Source organism: Mus pahari, chromosome 5, assembly GCF_900095145.1.
Source record: "Mus pahari chromosome 5, PAHARI_EIJ_v1.1, whole genome shotgun sequence".
In the NCBI taxonomy this organism is placed as follows: domain Eukaryota; kingdom Metazoa; phylum Chordata; class Mammalia; order Rodentia; family Muridae; genus Mus; species Mus pahari.
Window position 1 is genome coordinate 159,206,922 of NC_034594.1, and position 20,387 is coordinate 159,227,308.

Genomic DNA, 20,387 nt, shown 5'->3' on the forward strand with positions numbered 1-20,387 from the left:
ACACGTCACCAGCACACGGGAGGGCCACTCTTCTCACTGCTGTGCACACGTCACCAGCACACGGGAGGGCCACTCTTCTCACTGCTGTGCACACGCCACCAGGAGCATGTCAGTAGAACTACCTTGGAAATAGACGAGTTTTGTTAAAATACAGATCTTACCCAGCTTATAGATGTTGATATGATCAAATAAAATGATAAACTTTAATAAAAAGAAACTTCTTGGCAAGGCTGGTACTCTTTAGAAGGCCCTGGCTTAGGAAGAAATAGCAACAGTTACTGTGAGTTTATTGTACCTTGTGTTGCTGGGGATTTTCTGTTATTTAATTTACCCCTTCTCACTTCATCTCATTTATTAAGGACTGTATGAGTTCCCAATTTTTATTTATTTTAAATGAGGGAACTAATAGAGCAGAAGTGACTTTCTCCATGTTATAGGACAATGGATTTTTAATTCACCTATCACCATCCCTTGCCCAGGCTTTTAATGACTATTTAATTTACTTTTTGACAATATCGTGGTGTATCATAGAAAAGTGAATTCGAATAACTTCATAGTTTTAGAGTAGCTTTTTTTTTTTTTTCCTTTTTGAGACAAGCTCTATGTTTATATAACACAAGCTGGCCTAAACATTCTTCAACTGTGCCACAAGTCAAGTGTGGGATTAGGTTTGTGTCAATACCTGGTATAGTGTTGTGCTAATGGCAATGCAGATATAGGGAGGTCAGTCTCTAGTGAGTCCCTGCTTGCATTTAGTAGACTTGCTCTTGCTCTGTGACATTTTAAGTTACCTCTCCTACGAAATATTGATATTTGTCTTGCAAATTGTAATTTTTTTTTTTTTCAAGACAGGGTTTCTCTGTATAGCCCTGGCTGTCCTGGAACTCACTTTGTAAACCAGGCTGGCCTCGGACTCAGAAATCTGCCTGCCTCTGCCCCCAAGTGCTGGGATTAAAGGCATGCGCCACCACGCCCAGCGCAAATTGAATTTTTAACAAAATATTTTTTTAGTTCCCTAAGTTAAACAGTCTTGTGATTCTCATTTCACAGTTGCTTTTAACTTTGTTTATTTGAACTAAATCTGTTTCTCATATATCATCCTCAGCTAAGGTTTAGACATTTTTGCATATATTTTGTTTCATGGTTGCAATTTTCATTTTAATAGTGAGAGATTTCAAAATCAGAAGTCCCTTAAAAGGGAAAGTGATGGTTTATGTATGAAAACTCTTCCAAACTGTCTGCACTCGTGGCTCCTTGGGATCTTAGGCATAGTTAGTGCACACTTTCAAATCTTCCTTGCTTCCAATTTTTGTAAGCTGTCTACATTTTATATGTTTGTCTCTTTATAGCTCTTAATAATCCCTTAAGAGAAAGATAAAAATGTTGCCAGCCCCTGATCTTAAGTGGATTTAATGGTCATTTTAAATAACCTGCTAGGTTCCCCTTACAACATCAGTGAATAATTGATCCTGAAGTACCTATTGCCACGATAGAACTGACTCTTGGGTGGGTTTTTGTCTTCTCCCAGGTGATGATGAGCAGAGTGACTGGTTCTATGAGAAGGAGTCGGGCGGAGCATGCGGGATTGCTGGGGTCGTGCCCTGGTGGGAAAAGGAAGAGCCAGCAGAGCTGGGCACCAACCTTCCAGACCCTGTGTTTGAGAGTATCTTAAGTGGCTCCTTCCCTCTCATGTCACATCCTGGCAGAAGAGGTCAGTAGTTGTCCCTGAGTGCTGCTCTTGTTAGCATGTGGCTCCTCCTGGCTAGACTGACTGGGAGGACAGACAGACCAATGTGGAGGCAGGAGAAACACAGGGTGCTGGAGAGAAGCTTGCTGGGCCCTAGCCTGTACTGCAGTCCCCCACTGTGACAGCATTGAAAGTGCTGGCCCTCTTCCTGCACTCAACTCATCAGGCCAGGGAGGACTGTCACCAGGCAGTGGATGGAGGGAGGGTTCTCAGCATGGGAATGCAAGCTAGTACGTCAGAGCATTAGAGCCCTGCTGGGAATTACTTGAGCTCTTTTAAGTATGAATTTCACATTTCCTCCAGTAATTTTCATTGTGTTCACAACTATCAGCAGTTTAGTTTTCATTCTCTGTTGATGGGGTCTTCTGTGCCCCAGTGATCACATATCTTCTCAATTGACTGTTTGATCTCCCAGGTTTCCAAGCTAGACTCAGTCGCCTTCATGGAACGCCTTCAAAGAGTATTAAAAAATCTTCAGGGGCTCCACCTTCAATGGTAGGCATGCTTTTTTATTGAATTGTCATGTTTGGAAATGTTTCCATTTCTCTGGAATAAAAAGGCCCATCCTCATTCTTCATTTATATTCTAATGTTATACTTAAAAATAATCCATTTTTTTGTAGGCTACAAACTGGACCAGTGAGATTCCCCTATAAGCCAAATCTTCTAATGCTAATAAATTAGTTACATTTTGAACACCTGGGGAATGGCATTCGAAGGAACCTGGCTCCTGTCCTCTTCCTGGGAGGGACACACTGAAGTGCGAGCCTCTTTGATGCAGGCCGGGGGCTGTTTGTGCCTCAGGATTGATTGGTGTTCTCTCTCTTAGTCTCAAGTGAGTCTCACTGGGAGGCCTCCCCGGGATGTAGGGTGACCCTGGGGAGATAAAAACTACAAACTACTGTATATTTTTACATATTTGTCTTTTATGGTTTTTAACATTGGATCTATTTATGTATTACTTGCTTTGCCAAATGCTAACTAAAGATAGAAAATTGAAAAATATATTTAACCCAAGTATTCCTTAATATTTCTATGATTGGTTGAGATTCAGTTTTAATATCTGACTGTTGTAAATAAGAAATGATGCATTGCCATTTATGGTTCATTTTAACAGGAGTCTCCTCTAGCAGCAAGGTTAAAACAGTTGTGTTTTACTCAGGGTTCTTGAATAAGGTGATGTAAGTAATAGGTGAGGTTGATAACCTTTATGTTTTATTAGGTTTACTTCATACTTGGACAATTGTTCTGTATTAATCCTGTTAGTTTTTGCCGTACTGGAAGAGTCCTCCTACCTGTCACACAGCACAGTGAGGACAAGCTGGTCAGCATCGGGGAGTCATCTGCTCTTCTGTTTTCAGTGCTGTGTGTCTGTGCCTTGAGCGAGTCACAGCTGCCTCACTGGCTTGGCACTCGATGAGGTCACTGACCGTGTGTTTTAACAATGCTGCACAACTGCGTCTCACCATCATGTCTGTTGGGAGATGCTCGTTCATCCTTAGGATGGCTGCCCACGTGTGCCATTGAGTTTTAGAAATACTTGTATAAGCTCATTTTCACCAATCAGGAGGGAAATCAAACATTTTCATTGATGGTATAATTCTTACGTTTTACTAGTTCAAGCCATTTGAGTTTTTTTTTTAAATGGTTATTTTAAAATGGTTACTATTTTTGTAAAATTCCTATAATTGATAGTCTTTGTGGTTTAATGTACGTATGGTTTGATTGTCAGCTCAGCACTTAATAGCTAAATTAAATATCATTGGAAAGGAAACTTAAAGTTAACATTGCTTTTACCTCATATTTTATGTTCTGAAAGATGTAAAATTAAGTAGGAACGTATGACAATGTCTCTGGAGAGACTAAAGGTGACTTGGTGCAAGTTGAGCCCCTGGCTTCCCCATGTTTAAAGGTGCAGAGATGTGCTTAGTAATTGTAGTAGGGATTTTAATACTGTGTCTCAGAGCAACAATTTTTGTTTTTTACTGAATTACAGAAATGCGTTTGTTTTGTATGGTCACTGTCCTTTGGATCTGAATAAGTCACTGTAACATCCCAGCCTATGAACTTTGCCTCACCAATCGTGAATCTAGATGAGGGTTATCTAATTCTTGGCTGAGTTTTACCTATTTTTATTTTTGGTCCACTGCTTGCTTGAGCATAGCTGGGATTTGTAGCCCATTTTCTAGGCTTATTGCAGCCTCCCTGTGGTATTTTATAGAAGCTATTACACTGATAGGCTAGCTTCATGATGTTGATGATACATGGCTCCACCATACTGTAAGCTGCCTTTCCTGGCTAAATTGTAAAGAGGTGATTAGGCTTCACTTCATGGAGATATTCTGTGTGTGCGTTTTACATGGAATGAGTGCGTTAGGCCATGACGTATTCTGGCCAGACTTTTACTGAAAACAGAGGACTCCTAAAGGCTTTCTTTTTCACAACCCTGAATTGTCCTTGTTTAGAGTTTTACATACTGTAAATTTTTTTTCCCAATAAAATCTCTGACTTGAGTAATAAAGGTAAGATTTTCAGTTTTTGCAGATATTTTTCAATTCTCTATATGATTTTGCTAGTTTTATACATAGTTAACTATCTTAAAAGCTTTAACCTGCTAAGGCAGTCATCATTAAGGGGTATCTGTTATTTCTTTAATAAATTAAATTCATTTAGTATAGATTCACACTGGGAAAACCAAAGTATATTTGAGAGATTCATTTCATAGGCAAATTTCAACATGTCTAGCTCCAACCTGTTAATGAGGACGGTGCAGAGGCTCCTGAGTGGGAAGTGATGTTGGGGGGGGGGTCTGTGAAGGAAATGATAGGGGACCTAACGGAGATATGACTATCCCCAGGTGACTGTCCAGCATAACACTGAAGGCTTTGTAGGTTTAGGTTCCTGGCAGTCTGGGGTCCCAATCTTCTCATTAGCTGCTGCTGCATAATGTTATATGTGTATTTATGTTTAAAGGTATTTACCGTGTATTGCTGATTCATGATGTGGAACTTATGGATAATAGCACCAAAAAGGCCGAACAGAGATTCTCTAACAAGTATTTTATCCACAAGGCTCACTGACCTTCTCATGCTTAGTCACAATGACAGACTCTACTTTCAACCTGAGTTTGGGGCCTGAATTCGAAAGCAGTAAATTCACCAGATAAAGCACAAGAATGCCAGTAACCCAGTACTTAGTAGGTTATGCAAAGGTCACGTGTTACTGGGTCAGTGCTGCAGTAAGAAGACAGTCTGTGTTCTTCTCAGCTGCGAGTCTTCACTGCGTGAGGCAGCTCAGAGTTTCCACTGCCATACACATATCCAAGAAGATCTGCACAAGTTCTGAGTATTGCCTTTCAGGTTGCAAATACATTTTAGCTGGTAGAATTTTTCAGACTCAGAATCTGCAAGGAAGAACAAAAAAATGAGTATACTTTTTGTAGAAAATAGAGTGGAATCATAGAACTGTGGTTCTTAACCTGTGGGTCATGACCTCCACAGGAGTTGGGTATCAGATTCTGTATATCAGTTATTTGCATTATGATTCATAATGTTATGAAGGAGCAACAAAATAATTTTATGGTTGGGGTCGGTCACCACAACATGAGGAACTGTATGAAAGTGTTGCAGCACTAGGAGCCTGAGAACTGCTGGTGGAGAGTGTTACAGATGGGCAACTCATTTAGGAATTCACTCTTAGTATTACTTGAACGTACATGGTAAACCTCAGTTTCTTGTTTTGTTAAATACAGGCTACTTACTTGATAGAAATGTTGTCAGGCTTTAATGAGGCTCAGGTCTACCTTTGGCCCATAGTATTACTAGTAAGTGATAATTGCTGTTAGTGCAGATATCATGAATCCTAGTGTAGAATTTAACCTTCAACTTTTCAATTCATATTTCATATATAATTTGACATTACCTTAATAGAGTACAGTATTTTATAGATCTTTAGTTATAGATCTTTAGTTCCTTTTGTATCTTATTTATGTTTAGTCTGACTTCTGTCTATGGTATAGTCTGAAGAATTGTTCTGAATGAATTGAACTGCAGGCCTCTAAAGCCTGTCTCTCCATGCCTCCTCCATCTCAGATCCGTCATTCAGCTATTCTTTTACACTGTTTACGAGGTTTGAATCCAGTTTTAATCCTTAAATAATTATGCCCACGTCTATGTGAGATTATATGTCTTGAGAAGTTACTGTTGGGAAGAACTACTTGACTGGTCATGGTGGTATATACTAGTACCACCACTTGAGAGGAGAGACCAGAGACTCATGAGTTAAAGAACATCCTTGGTAAAATAACAAATTTGAGGTTAGCCTGTACTATATGAGACCCTGTCTCAAAAATTGCAAAAAGAAGAATTAACTGCTGTTTGGTTAGAAACTCCAGTTTATTGGTGTCCCGCTAGCCAGCCCTTTACTATGTAATTTTAGGAGAATTGCTACTTCTATGGAATGTGCTGGGGTATTCCTTGCTCAGGGTTTTACTCCTGTGAACAGACACTGTGGCCAAGGCAACTCTTACAAAGGACAACGTTTAACTGGGGCTGGGTTATAGGTTCAGAGGTTCAGTTCATTATCACCAGGTTGGGAGCTGTAGGAGCTGAAAATTCTACGTCTTCAAATGAAGACCAGCTTCTAGGCAGCTAAGACAAGGAGGGTCTTAAAGCCCATGCCCACATTGGCATGCTTCCTGCAACAAGGCCATACCTCCTAATAGTGCCACACCCTGGAGTAAGCATATTCAAAAACTATCATAGGTAGTCACCCAGAAGATAGAGCCTGCACTCTTGACATCTCTAGACTTTATTCATTAAGTGCTGTTTAGAACAGTAATAGTGATGACGCTGGAATCTAGCTTGAGGAGACTGTCCTTGCAGCATGGGTCAGTAACCTTATTAAAAGGTAGCTGTCCATTTGGCCAGAATGCCCTACTCTTTGGTTTTTTGTTTCATTTTTGTTTGATTTTTACTAGAGTCTCACTGTGTAGCCCTGACTGCATGAACTCACTATGTAGTCCTGACTGGCTTTGAACCTTTGAACCTGCCTCTTCAGTGCTGGGATTAAAGGTATTCACCACAATACCTGGCTCAGAATATTCTTCTCCTAAGTATTCCAATTATGTTTTCCAATTTGTGTTTTCTGAGGGTGAAATATTTTTAAATTCTTTTTATTTTGTTTTAAACTAATGAATCATCAACAGTTCTAATATTCACTGAATCTATTCAAATTGTATTGACTACAGAAAGATTGGGAGGGAAAAACTCATCTCAAAGTACAGTGTTTGAAAATCAGTATTATGTAAGACATTGTGGTAAAGTAGAGGGCTTTGTTAACCATGTTTACAGTTGCTTGAAGACCAGTTTTGTGCGATTATAAGACCATGTAAAGTGTTTTGAAAAAAAAAAAAAAAAAGAATGTGCTGGAGTTGATTTCTTATATTGATGTTTTAAGTTTAAGTATATGATCAAAACCTGCATGTTAACCCTTTCTACAAAGTGTCCTATCACTGTTCATACATACCTTGTATCACTCAGGACAGAGGAGCCCTAAGGCGGTTCATGCTGTGACTGACCATGAACTGTTGTAGGTACTTACTTTCTGACTGTCTTACTGTAGTGAACTCTTCAGATGTCCTCTCAGTGCTTGTGGTGCAGTTTCTAAAGTAGGGATATTTAGGTTCTGCTATAGCCTTTTACTGAGAAGGCTCTAAAATGGAATTCATTTAGAAAAGGGGTTTAAATAACTATTTTTTTAAGACTAGTCAAAGTGAAAAGAGTTTATGACAAAATCTAAAGTGATGTAAAATAACACATAGCCTGTGTCTGCAAGTATATTTTGATTATAAAGTGAGTATAATTCAAGCCTTTTTAGTGGAAATTTTAGCAGCTGAATCCTTTATGATCATCTTTCTGCCTGGAAATTTGGAGACTTTGGAGAATGTATGTTTAGAAAGTTATATTCTAATTATGCTAAGTATATATTAATTTCATGTTCTTTTCAGAATAAGCTTGAAACCTAGATTTCAAACTATTTTAATCTTAGAATTTTTGGAGATAAAATTGATTCTGTATTATAGAAAAGTACAAATCAATAAAATGTTAATATTTCTCATACAAAATCTAGTATTGTGTTTGCTTTAAAATTTTTACTTCTATTTTACTTTATATATTATATTGTGAAATTTTTATGACCATAATTGATAATTGAAAATGTAAATCTCATAATATCTCATAAGGATCAATATTAGTACAGATATTCTTGGATTATATTTTTAATGTGGATATACATACTTATTTAATGGTGCATTGTAGTATACCCATTTATTCACTTACTTGCATTTGAGTGCTGTATTCTCCATATCATGATATTTTAATGGGACAAAATGGGACCACATATATTTTTCTGTCGATTAAGTACTTGTGCTTGCCTCTCTCCTATTTGAGTTTGGGTTTGTGGTTTCAGTATGGTGTGCCATGTGAGATACATAACCATGCTCAGTGTGTGCTGGATTCTTTCCGTGTACTGTTGACATATTTAAGTCAATACTATCAACATTCCTATAAAGTAGGTTTGTGTTTACACTTTAAACTGGAAATTAATATGATTTGGATGTTTCTTCATATTGCTGTCATGTTGCTAATAAATATAAATTCTCTTCCTAAAGTAGTCTTTATTTCTGTTTAACATACTAAAGTGTGAGTTATGTTGAGATATCCTTATCAGTTTTCCCTATGTTGAATGGTACCCATAATCAAGAAGTGTAATAATCATAACGTATTTATGTCTTGGAGTGGGTTAATAATTAGCTCCTGGTACTTTCTTACCAATCTTTAATGTCACCCAGTCTAGAGCCTTCTGGTCAGTTTTTCTACTCTGTTAATTCACTGTGTTCTCCTTCCCTCCAAGGAAGCCCGTCTTCTCTCTTAGCATGTTGCTCTTATGTTTCCTCTCTTATTTTGGAGTAACTTGGTAAGATTCTGGGACAGTCTCTCCAGGATGTTTTAGCTGATACCTGAAGGATGAGTTAGAAGAATGAGTTAGAGCTCACTAACTCATGGAGTGTAGGAAGTGATAGGCATGAAGGCATAGCAAGTGCTTGAGTTGACATGCCATTTCGAGGGTTTTGAGATAAACATGCCAAGAATTGATTGATTGGATAGACTGATTAGATAAATGTGGAGGGGTTTATAGAACAGGCAGTTGAGATAAACATAGCACGAATTGGATCATAGTCTATTGTAATCTTGTGAAGCCGTGTCATCCCTGGTCATACTGATAGTTGTATAGAAAGTGTATTAGGTAAGTATAAGCTAAGATTGTTTCTGAGGTTTCCATCCTGTTCCTTCCTCCATTTGATATCTTCTATCTCAGTATGTGAACGGTGTCCACTTACTCAAGCAGGATTGGTCAGTACTGCCTCCACTAGATAAAACAATGATACAGCTGTGTATGCTCTTGCCTTACATCTGGCTGCTGTCAGTATCGTGGTCACCTATAGCTTTTAGTTTAATGACTAGAAGTAATCTTGGAGGGGAAAAGTAAACAGACAAAAGTAGCCGTGGTGATGGGGTGGGGTTGTGGGGGCAAAGAAGACCCACAATTAGAAAGGCAGCAGGGCAGTTGCAAGACAGGAAGGTTATTGCATAACATTGTAGCCTACGGTGACTTCCCAGCCTTAACCCACCTAGTGCCTGCTGTCGCTCGGGTGGCTCTTCCACTGGCCACTCATCTGGGGAAAGGAGCATGTGCGGCCTCGCACCTGTGCATTCAGAAGATGGGTTAGGGTCAAGGGACTTTGTAAGTGGTAGCTAGTTAGATGGGACTTAGACTGTCCTGTTTAATGTTTAATCACAGTGACTATACCAAAAGTTAATGTGTAAGCGCTTGTATTCTCTTCTGCCCTGGGACTTCTCAGATACCTCACCTTCTGCTTTTAAAAAACAAATTGTATAAAGTAATATGAGTTCTTCTGTCACTTAGAGAGATGCCTTCACATTAATATTTATTAGATATCTATAGACTTGTTTTTAAAGCATAGTCTCATGTAGTCTAAGCTGGCTTTGAACTTGCTATGGAACCAAGGATGGTGTCCACCTTTTTAAGTGTTACACCATAAGCACGCATCTCCTTACCCTACTACCTTTGGGCTGGACTCCCTGATGAATCATTAAGACATGAGTTTAAAAAAAAGTAGGAGGTGGTCTATGTTTCTGTGACTACGGATTCTTTGTTTATCTAAGGCTGGCCTGAGCTCTCCATGTAGCACTGGGCTGTGGCCTCCAGTTGACCTTTTTTCCTCAGAGTTCAGAGTGCTATGGTTATTGACATAATCTACCATGTCTGGCCATGTTTAAGACTTAAAATACATTTTAGATTCTAGCTACCTAAGTGCTGTATTTCTGTGTTGTGTCCTAAGAAACTTTTGAAATATATTCTAAATACTCCTTTTTATTTTTAAGAAATTAAGCCTGGGCATGGTAGTACATCTGTAATACTAGTGTTCTAGAAACAGAAGCAGGTAAATTGTGGAAAGTTCTAGGCCAGCCAGTCTTGTCAACAGTATAGTGAGTGCTGGCCAGCTAAGGCTGTGTAGCAAGGCCCTGTCTCAAACCTACCCTCTTTCTCCCTGTAAAGAGATTCATTGCTGCTGACTGGTGACCAAGCGATTCCACTCCACAAATGGATGTTCCCATTCATACCATTTCTTGGCTGCCCTGTACAGTGGCTGTGACATTGCCAGAGTCCCTACTACTTTCTGTCCCTGTAAACCAAAGTCAGGGAGGTAGAAATGCTGCGTACATTTTACTTTTTCCAAGGCTTGTTCATCTCTGGTTTTCTGCTTTTTATGTTGCTGATAAAATTATTCTGATGGTCTATAAAACTCAGTTTTCTAATTTGCCTTTAGATATGTCAGAAACCTACTATCAGAAAAGTTCAAAAATCAGTGATGGGTAGAGCACTTCCAAATAATATGTAGTAAGTGATGGGTAGAGCACTTCCAAATAATATGTAGTAAGCTTTTTTGTACTGAAATCACCTGTACATCCTCCAACTGAAGGTCAATTTGCAAAACAGGATTCATGGAGAAATTATTTAGACGGAAAGTTTCCGTCTTGTATTGTTGAGTCAATATATGCCAATCAGATATTTGCTGCCTACTATTTAAGAAATGGGGTTCTGATAACCCACAGATAGATTCAAACAGTATACCTCAGTTCTAGTTTTTGTTTTTTTTTTTTCTTTTTCAAGACAGGTTTTCTCTGTAGCCCTGGCCATCCTGGAACTCACTCTGTAGACCAGGCTGGCCTTGAACTCAGAAATCCGCCTGCCTCTGCCTCCCAAGTGCTGGGATTAAAGGCGTGTGCCACCACGCCTGGCATACCTCAGTTTTAAGCCAACAACATTTATAATTTTCTATTTTTCAATGTTTGATAATTGTCATTGCTTATGGAATAAACTGAAAGCTGGATAAATTTTTGTTGTTGTTTGGTTAAAGCATCTTCTTCCTACAGTTTCATGTATGGATCAGGAGATGGTTTACTATGAAAGTGTTTCAGAAAATCAATAAATATAACTCTGAACCTGTAGGGGCGTGTTTATCTGTCTGTTGTAATATATTATAGTAACATTTAAAAATATCGCCTAGTTTTTTTTTTTTTAAAGATTTATTTATTTATTATATGTAAGTACACGATAGCTGTCTTCAGACACTCTAGAAGAGGGCGTCAGATCTTGTTACGTATGGTTATGAGCCACCATGTGGCTGCTGGGATTTGAACTCCAAACCTTCGGAAGAGCAGTCAGGTGCTCTTAACCACTGAGCCATCTCACCAGCCCCATATCGCCTAGTTTTTTAAGGACTTCATATTAGCTTGGATTTCTTACATTTCAGATAACTTAGTCTTTAAATTCAAAGTTTAATAGCTTATTTTAGTTTCATTTCCTAGTATCTTTGATAGGCTAATTCTTTTCTATTTTTAGTACTGGGTAGTTTTTATTTTTTATTTTTTTTTTATTTTTAGTAGTTTTTAGTATTGAACCCAGCTCTCCTACAAGTCACACAAACACTGTACCAGTGAGCTACATTCCTAGCTCCATTTGATTTATTTATTTATTTTTTTGATGCAAGATCTCAATCAGCTGCCTAAGTGAGCAGCTGTATTCCAAGAGCATCCCCCTGCCTCAGCCTTCTGAGCAAATCTGAGGACAGCCCTGCAACTTTTCTTATTTTTGATTCCCAGAAACATTTTCACAGCACTTGTTAGTCAGTATATGCTACAGCTGACTGGGAAACGTCGTCTCTGTCTGCCTGATAACCTTAGCAACACATCCCTTGGTTCAGCTGTCTGCCCAGCGGGAGCTTTGGATGGTTTTTGATTTGCACTAGTTTAGGTTAGGTATAGTCATTTAGACTTGTATCTTAGTCTTCTAGTGCCTAAGTTTGATTAGCATAAATTAATTTGAAAAGGGAGGAAGAGAAAGAAGCAGTTATTTAGGGAAGTAGTGGCTGTGTGGGATTAGTGTTGAGCTTGACCTTGGTTTGGACTTCTCTTCAGCTTCCTGACTGCACAGCTGTCCCTCCTCTGCAGTCCCTGCTCTTACCACCCAGCCTGTGCTCTTGCTCTCTTACTTGGTGGGACATTACGTTCCCTGGTCTCTTGATTTTTCTGGCTTCTAATCCTTATCACCTATAACTCCAAGTGAACATTTGTAAACATTTGTGACTTCCCAGTTTTAGAAAACACAGCTTTCATTGCCTTTGTAATAAAACCCAGAGGTTTTTCTTTCTGCATTTACTGCCACCATGATCCCTGACAGTTATATCCCTTCCACGTGGTCATAATGGCTTCTGAGACCTTGCCCCTGGCCTGGCCTGGCCTGGCCTTTCAGTATTCAACCTTAGCATTTGTTGTTCACACTGTTAGAGTCACACACTCTTCATTCCTCCTTCACCTCTCATCTGGAATGACAGCATCTTGGCTTTTTATCTCTCCGTCTGTCTCTGCCCACCCATTCATCCACCTGTTGGTACCCAATGGCTTTATGCTCTATCATGTGCTTGCTGTGGTATTCTGTATTTGCGACTGTCACCATGATAGTCCAGCTCTCAGTACAGAGTCTGAGCTTAACCTTTTTTTTTTTATTCAGTATTGATAGTGACCGTGTTTGTCTCATTTTTAAGGATTTTTTAAAATAATTATCTAGTAAGGTTGCCAGTGTGATTGTAACATAATTTCCAACCAATATTGGTGTCTAAGGTCTTCAGTATTTACAGTTTAGCTGAGTATGCATGTATTTCATAACAAATAGAATAGCAGATTCTATTTGAATCTGTGCTAACAAGTTAATTGAATGCCTTGTGACAGATACAGAACTTGTTGACTGTGTGACTAGGAAATCCTTGGCTCTTTTACCTGTAGGGTTTCCCTATAGGCCAGGGTGGGAAAGGATGACAGAGGTCACTAGCTGCGGGGAACATTCAGTGCACAGACTTCCACTGAATCTCCATGACTGTAATAATAACTTCCTGGGAAGTCAGTAGGGACAGCTCCTTTCGAATTTGTATCTTCACGTGATCAACTTTAGACTTGTGCTGAAATCTAGGCTAACAGTGCTGATGTGAGTGTCTGGGCCAAGGAGTAGGAGCTAGGATCAGTGTTTTAAAGTCAGATGTACAACGCTGGAGGGGTGGCTCAAGACCACTGGCTGCTCTTCTAGCGTGCTCAGCTTTGGGTCCTAGCACTCACACAGTGGCTCACAGCCTTTCACAACACCTGTTTGAGGGGATCTGATGCCCCCCATGTGCATAGGGCACAGACATACATATAGGCAGAAATACCCATACACGGGGGACATCAGACATCACGCAGGTACCTGTTTAAGTCATGCTTCACATCCAGTTCCCAGCCTTTTTGGGGGGTCGGATGCTTCCCTCAGCTTGCTTTTGCACTTTTGCATGTGAAGCTAAGCAGTAGCCTCTCAGCCTCCCAGCTTTTGGTTTTCCATCTTTGATGCTGTTTTCTTCTCTGTTCTCTTTGTCCTTATGGCCCTTTGTCAACCGCAGTCAGGCTTTGGGAGAAAACCACACTCTTATGCAGGATCACTGTTGTATGTACTGTGAAGTTACCCCTAATGTCTTTTTCATTTTGATTATTTAAAAAAGTAACAGATACGTAGGGTTTGAAAGTCTAGAGGTCAAGTGTGGTGTACAACACCTTTCCCTGTGCCATCCCTTCCACACTACTCCTGCCAGAACAATGCCTGCCACTGTGCATTTTGGACTGTCTGAGAGATCACAAAGCTACACGTAGATCTTCATTGGTATAATAGCATATTTCAAATTATTCAGTAATTTGCTTTTTATATTAGCTTTTTAATATAAATACTTCAATAAAAATCCTTTATTGGTATAATAGTATCTTACAGTATTTAGTGTTATTATCTTATTACCAAATAGTTCTTTAATTTCTTTGTTAACATCCTTCATTTAATAGGAAGTGTCTGAGGTAGGTATTATTGTACTTTCCATAGTGCAAATGCATTACCAGGGGCCCAGGGGCCTGGCTCAGTGACTAAGACTGGCCATGGTGCTATGCAGGTGTGAGGAATCTAGCATCCACAGGAAAGCTAAGTGTGACTAAGTTCTCCTGAGGTAGGTGGGGAAAGGATCGCTCTGGCTTGCTAGCCAGCCTGAGCAGCAGGAACGGCACACAGGAAGGGATGCACCAACTATCAGTTCACTGAGAGCCTGTCTCATGGGAACAGAGCAGGGACTTCCTTATGGGCTCACACATTCACACACACTAGATAACCAGACTTGTTCAGGATTATAGCAAATAGTAGCGTCAGGACTTAATTTTTGTCCTGTGGGCCCCTGCTCAAGGATGTAACAGTCGGGCTCCTTAGGCTTCTCCGCAAAAGCAAAATGCTTATATTTCCAGTTGATTTTACAAATCTTGGATGGACATATTGGATCTCAAAAACAATGGATTTTAACTATTTTGGTCAATTTAATGTATTAGGGAAACTATCATTTTGTGTTTGGTCGGTGAGACTTCATCTTATTTTTGAAGGTGCAGTATTCTCATCATGTAAAGACACATCCCTCCCTTTTCTCAGCTTTCCCTCCTCTACTCAGGGATCTTCTTGCTTTAACTGTTGGATCATAATTTGCTTTTTAATCCTTTTAAAATTCTTTAGAAAGGAAGTTGTGGATACTGTGAATTTTTCTGTTCTAAGAGGCTGGTGAAATGACCATGTGCCTTGGAGTAGCTAGACTCACATTCACAGCGGCAGAGCCTCCCTTTACAGATAGATGCACAGGTAAGAGATTTCCCAGATACTGAGAGACCCTGGGCCTGGGTTAGGCTGCTGGGTTCCCCATTTTAATAGACTCAGCTTGCTGGGAACCTCCCCAGGCTCCCTGCTTCCAGTTACAGTGCTCTTGCTGGTTATGGTGCTCTTGCTTGGAGGCTCACTTCTGAAACACCACAAGAATGAAATGAAATTGACTGTTCACTTGTACAAGTTGATTAAAATCTAACTGGGTTTTCATTCTGAAGATGGATGCAGGAAATTTTATTGTTGAATGTTTATCTTTTGAAATTGTTTGAAATTTTATAGAAATAATTTGTCTTCAGTCAAAAGCTTGGCATGATTGCTGTGAATGAGTGGGTGTTCACCCGTAATCCCGGCCTTCCTTATAAGCCTGGGGCAGCAGGAGTTTATGCTTAGTCTAGGCTCCATGACTCCACCTCAGAAAACTATCCCAACATCCAACAAATGGATGAACAAACACACCAAGCAGGCACACGCACAACGACAGGAGCTTCTAGAATCCATCCCCTCCACCAGTTCATTGCCCTCATTCTTCCCTGGAATATAATCTTGTGCTGTCTGCTCTTAAAGTCTTGAACATGTCGTCTGTTATTGAGACGCCTTTACTTTCCATTGGAATACCCTTAAAGGCGCAGCTGCCTCGCCAAGGTGAATTTCTTGTCCTCCAGTATCTCAGTGTTTAACTCGGCTTCACAGTGTACCACTGTGAAGGACAGGAAGGGCACTGCAGACAGTTTATGCATGGAAAAGGAAAAGGAAGCTTCTTCATACATACACATACACTCTTTATGTTACCTCATTTCCCGTAGGTAATTGTTGATTTTATTTCATCACTATGAGAATATAAACTTGTTTTCACAATAATTTGTAATTAGGAATTTCATTAAAAATGAATTAAGACATGAATATGTATGAAGAAATTAGATGTTCTAACCATGAATATATGGCATCCCAATGTCTTGAGTGAATTACAGACTTTACTCATTTCTGGGCCATTTGTTTTATATATAGATTAAATGCAGATAATTACTCATTTGACAGGTTATTTTATTACTTTGATATATCTCTAAGACCATGTGCAGTTATGGGGTGATTATTGTCATAATTTGATTCATTAATAACCAAAATTATCATTTTTACATGAATTCAGATTTGAAAGTTGGAATTTGGTTTTGTTTAAAGTCAGTTTTACTGATTATTGGCTTAGTAATGTACTTTTAAAGTTGTGGGTTTTAATAATTTTTAAGTTCCATATTAAACATAAAAATTGAGCTATTTAAGTCAAACTATAAATACTGGCTTCTGTAAGGAAGCATGAATGTAATTTATACCTGTTTTACTTAAAAAGCAATGAATTAATTTTATGCATTACATTGATGTATTAGGTTTAAGATTTTAGTGTTTATAGTATCCTTTGGCCATACCCACAGAGCATCTAAATGTTTGATAATTATTTGACCACTTAGTCTAACACTTTAGCTGTACTGCATGGCAAATGGATAATAAGTGGTTAAGTTGCTTAGAAAATATTTGCAAACTTGTTAAAATTCATTAAGCGAAAGAATAAGATTAAAAGTCCCTAATCTAATGTCATGTTTGAATGACCGTTTTTAAAGTTGTGTGTGGTTTTCCCCAAAGACTGCATGTTTCCGATTCAAAGTCCATTTTCTCTGCTCTCCTCGGCTGTCCCAGGAAAGCACATCTCTCCTCTGTGGAATGCATTTTATTTAATTTTATAGTTTTTATGATACCATATATTAGAGATTGCCAAAAATATAGAAAAATTTTAGAGAACATTTTTGGATTTGATGGATTAGCACTCTTGAAAGGGAAACAAAACACTAACTATTTCTAATCCTGCATTATTTACCGCATGGGTGGTTAAATGCTACTTTCAGCCTCATAAAATTAAAAGGGAGAAATCTGCCAACTGTAGCCGGAATTGGATTTAGGAAGAGTGGTACAGAGCCAAAATATCGCTACAGAATTAAATGTCAAAAATCTTCTTTAATAGTAGATATATAGGTCACAGTGCTTGGTTATGATTAATACATTTAATCTAAATCACAGAAAGGTGCACTCTCCCTTTCCATAAAATACAATAGGACACAAATCAGTTTTACTGTAGATGGATAACAATCGGAAAATAATGCATCTTCCCGCCCAATAAATTGTCAGTTATACCTTTTAACTAAAATCAATTCATCATTCCAAAATTTATTGCAATTTCTAATAATAAATCTCCTCAAATGTTTATTCATTTGGCTTTTGATACATTTGTGCCACTTCTGCTATGGTCTAATGTTTTCTCTTTTGATTCATTGTAAATTAGAAAATCTATTTTCAGTCAATTTTCTAGTGAGGAAGTTAAAATCTATAACCCCGTACCTTCTTCACTCTCCTGTGTACATTTTAATACCCTTGAACTTGAACTTAAATGCAATCCAGTAAATTCTTTTAGTAGGAGATTAGAGGACTTTTCCTCGTAACTTGCAGGAAGGCTGAGGTTTCATAAAGCGAGTGCACAGAAAGTTGTTAGGTGGCAGTTCCCATTGATTCAGTTTGAATTGAGGTCCATGGTGTGCCGTCAGTTCATGTAAAGTGTTCATGAGGAGACAGGGTCTGTTTGAATTAGGGTCAAATACTCATCATAATTGGAACCTATTTCTCAAAAGCATTAACTCAGAAGTGCCATTCCAAGTGAGCAGAGCTAGCTGTGTCTGACCCACATCTTTTACTGAGGTCTTCTCATTAATCTCATCTCTAGTTTGGCTGCATGCCTTTATTTTGTAAGTATGTGTTTTTATATTGCCACTTCATAGTCTGTCCTAAGCCCGAGAAATCATCTGCTTATTCTTACGGAGTATATCCGGAGAATGGAGTTGTTATCTTGAAAAATTTCATTATGTGGTGTCTGAACATTTTCCATCTTTGCTATCTTAAATTGCACTTCAGTGCAGTGAGCACTGGCTGTGCACTCAGACTTAGTCCTTTACTTCTCCCAGCACTCCCACTGTGCTTCCAGAGAGAACTTGAGAATGAAAGCAGGGATTAGCTGCTTCTCTCACTCATTCAATGAAAATGCACCTATTCCCAGCACGCCCCGAGGCTGTGTCAAGTCTAAACTTTTAAACTTACACAAAGTTCTCCAGCACCTTTTCAGAGTGGTTACTGTGAGGAAATGAAGATGGTATGAACTAATTTGACTGAAGTCTACAACTTACTGGCAGATTGGTATCATTGCAACCCTAGGAGATGATACATGGCTGATGGAGCAGCTAGAGACCAAAAGTCCTGTGGTTAGCGCAGCCTTCTGAGAACACAGTATTTTGACTAACTTCATAGTACCATGAATATTGTACTACAAAGATCAGACTTGACTTGACTTGCATGTCTTTTTTCCTTTTCTTTTTTCTTTTTCATTTTTTTTTATTTTTTGGGATCCTGTATTATTGGGGATTGAACCTAGGGCTCACACATCAAGTCTCTATCTCAGAGTAGTACATTGTAAAATATCTGTGAACTTAAAAATTAAATATTAAGCACTCAATTAAAAATTTAATATTTTGATAGATTCTTTAAAATATATTATTCATTTGGGTTAACCAAATTAATTTCTATATTAAAAACTACAAGTTTTGATAAATGCAGCTAGCTATATAAGCTTTAATCTCTGACTTCTATGTACTTCTTAATTTGTTTTTCTTATCACATTAAACATGAAAGTATATCAAATCATGTTCTTTCAAGTAAAAATACATAAATATCAAAAGCTTGTGCCTTTTAAAGACCAGTAATAGTTTTTATTAACATATATTAATATACTTAATATTTTCATTATGACATTTACACATACACACACACACACAATGTACTTTGTTCAGTCCACTCTTAGGACCCTCTGTTGTCCATTCCTCCCTGCTAGACCCTATTCTGCTTTCCTGACTTTTGGTAAACCCATGAGTTTAATTAGTGTCATTTAGAAGAGCATGAGTGACTTATCAGGGGCTACACCACAGAATCAGCCTACCTCTTCTCTGCTGCAGCAGTTAACGCTCTATATATCCTCAAGGAGAAGTAGGGTCTTGTGAGCCCCTCCTCCTTAGCAACCTTTCAGGGAGGAGCAGGCCATGTGGCTCCACCCCCTCATAATGGAATGTTGACCAGGTCATGTGGAATGTTGGCAGGTCTGTGGATGTAATCATAGAGCTCAGAAGTGCCAGGGCTATGTCATGCCTGGAACACAGTGCTCAAGGCACTCCATCCCACCCACCAGCTCTCAGTGCTCAAGGCACTCCATCCCACCCACCAGCTCTCAGCACTCAGCAGTCACTCCTTCAGCTCTTGGATGGGTTCTGAGTTGCTGAGTTACCCCTTCCCCCTGCAGAAAGAAGCTGCTTTGACCAGAGCCTATACAGCAGCACCGATCTATGCATGCAATCATAGCCCGGCAGCCACATTGTTAATGCTGGTGCCCCTACTTATCTAATTTATGCATGCCAAAAGAAGTCCGTTTGCCCCTCTCTGCGGCTTTGGCTCTAGGCCTCTCACTTCTTCCACATTTGTATCCTATGTCTACCTTGTTGCTGTGTCCTGAGTGTGCCATTGTCACCTTGTGAGGCACTGCATCACTGGGGTTTGGGTTTGGAAATGTTCCCCTCAAGATGTACCTCAGTTAAAACTTTCTCTGAAACCTGTGCCCACCCTTGAGGCTTCACTTCCTCCTTCAGCCTCACCTCCTTCAGCCTGATCTCCTGCTTCCCTACTGACAGACTGTTGTAGAATTTCTGCAACAATGAAAATAGCATAGACCTAAGAAGACAGAATAATTCCTTCCATCCTGACTATATGTTGTTCAGAGAATTTCGTTGGTCTCATCCTCAGAGGAGGTCAGATGACATGAGCCGTATTACCCACTTACTTCAGGCACCCAGAGCTCAGGTGTCTGAGGGGACTAGGCAGAAGATCCACTTGTAAGGACGAGCTGGTTATCAAATGACCTATATTATAAATTATATAAGTATATATATATATATATATATATATATATATATATATATATATATATGTGTGTGTGTGTGTGTGTGTGTGTGTGTGTGTACTTATGACTGCTTTCACCTGCTCAGGGTCACCGTACATACAGGTCATGGTACGGAATCCCTGGATTCTGAGAACCCATTGGTTCTCAGCATTTGTTTCATCTCACTGAGAGATAACATCTCCATTATTTGGGGTTTTTAAGCCCTGGGTGGGGAGCATAGCTCAGCCCTTCACCACAGCTTTGGGGGAAGAACAAA

At 39.1% G+C, this 20,387-nt stretch overlaps 1 protein-coding gene across 2 annotated transcripts in view; it reads left to right on the forward strand.

Moving 5' to 3' along the window:
• Gpatch2 (G-patch domain containing 2) overlaps positions 1–20,387 on the forward strand; it is a 135,746-nt gene that overhangs the window by 17,466 nt on the left and 97,893 nt on the right. Inside the window, exons 4-6 of one of the 2 annotated variants that reach the window (XM_021198660.2) lie at positions 1,529–1,711; positions 2,163–2,242; positions 2,370–3,183. In XM_021198660.2, coding sequence (XP_021054319.1) covers positions 1,529–1,711; positions 2,163–2,242; positions 2,370–2,402 — 296 coding nt within the window. In that variant the 3' untranslated portion in view covers positions 2,403–3,183. Of the gene's footprint in view, positions 1–1,528; positions 1,712–2,162; positions 2,243–2,369; positions 3,184–20,387 lie in introns of those variants that run through there. The other variant, XM_021198659.2, reaches the window with a different exon arrangement.